A 482-nucleotide genomic window follows, 5' to 3' on the forward strand; every position below is an offset into this window, starting at 1 on the left:
CCCCCTCCTCCTCCCTCCCCCCAGGCCGCTCACGCCGCCGCCGCGGCGCCCCGTGTACCCCCCGGTACACGCGGGAGGAGGTGGGGCGGCACCGGAGCCCCCGAGGAGCGTGTCTGGGTGACCCACGGCACCGACGTGTTCGACGTCACCGACTTTGTGGAGCTGCACCCGGGGGGGCCTGACAAAATCCTGCTGGCGGCCGGTGGGGCCCTGGAGCCCTTCTGGGCGCTGTATGCGGTGCACGGAGAACCGCACGTCCTGGAGCTGCTGCAGCAATACAAGGTGGGCGAGCTCAGCCCCGACGAGGCACCGCCGGCCCCCGACGCCCAGGACCCCTTCGCCGGGGACCCCCCCGGCACCCCGGGCTGCGCGTCAACAGCCGGAAGCCCTTCAACGCGGAGCCTCCGGCCGAGCTGCTGGCCGAGCGCTTCCTGACGCCCAACGAGCTTTTCTTCACCCGCAACCACCTCCCGGTACCGGCG

The 482-nt window shown here is 73.0% G+C and overlaps 1 protein-coding gene across 1 annotated transcript; it reads left to right on the top strand.

Moving 5' to 3' along the window:
• Positions 1–23: 23 nt before the first annotated feature.
• On the top strand, positions 24–479 carry SUOX (sulfite oxidase; the record flags this gene model as incomplete). The annotated part of the gene is given in 3 exon segments (XM_010727521.3): positions 24–98; positions 100–352; positions 355–479. Coding segments are annotated over 3 exon segments (453 nt in total), but the record flags the coding sequence as incomplete, so codon positions are not given.
• Between the last annotated feature and the right edge of the window lie 3 nt (positions 480–482).

The sequence above is a fragment of the Meleagris gallopavo genome, unplaced genomic scaffold, assembly GCF_000146605.3.
Source record: "Meleagris gallopavo isolate NT-WF06-2002-E0010 breed Aviagen turkey brand Nicholas breeding stock unplaced genomic scaffold, Turkey_5.1 ChrUn_random_7180001900799, whole genome shotgun sequence".
NCBI lineage: Eukaryota > Metazoa > Chordata > Aves > Galliformes > Phasianidae > Meleagris > Meleagris gallopavo.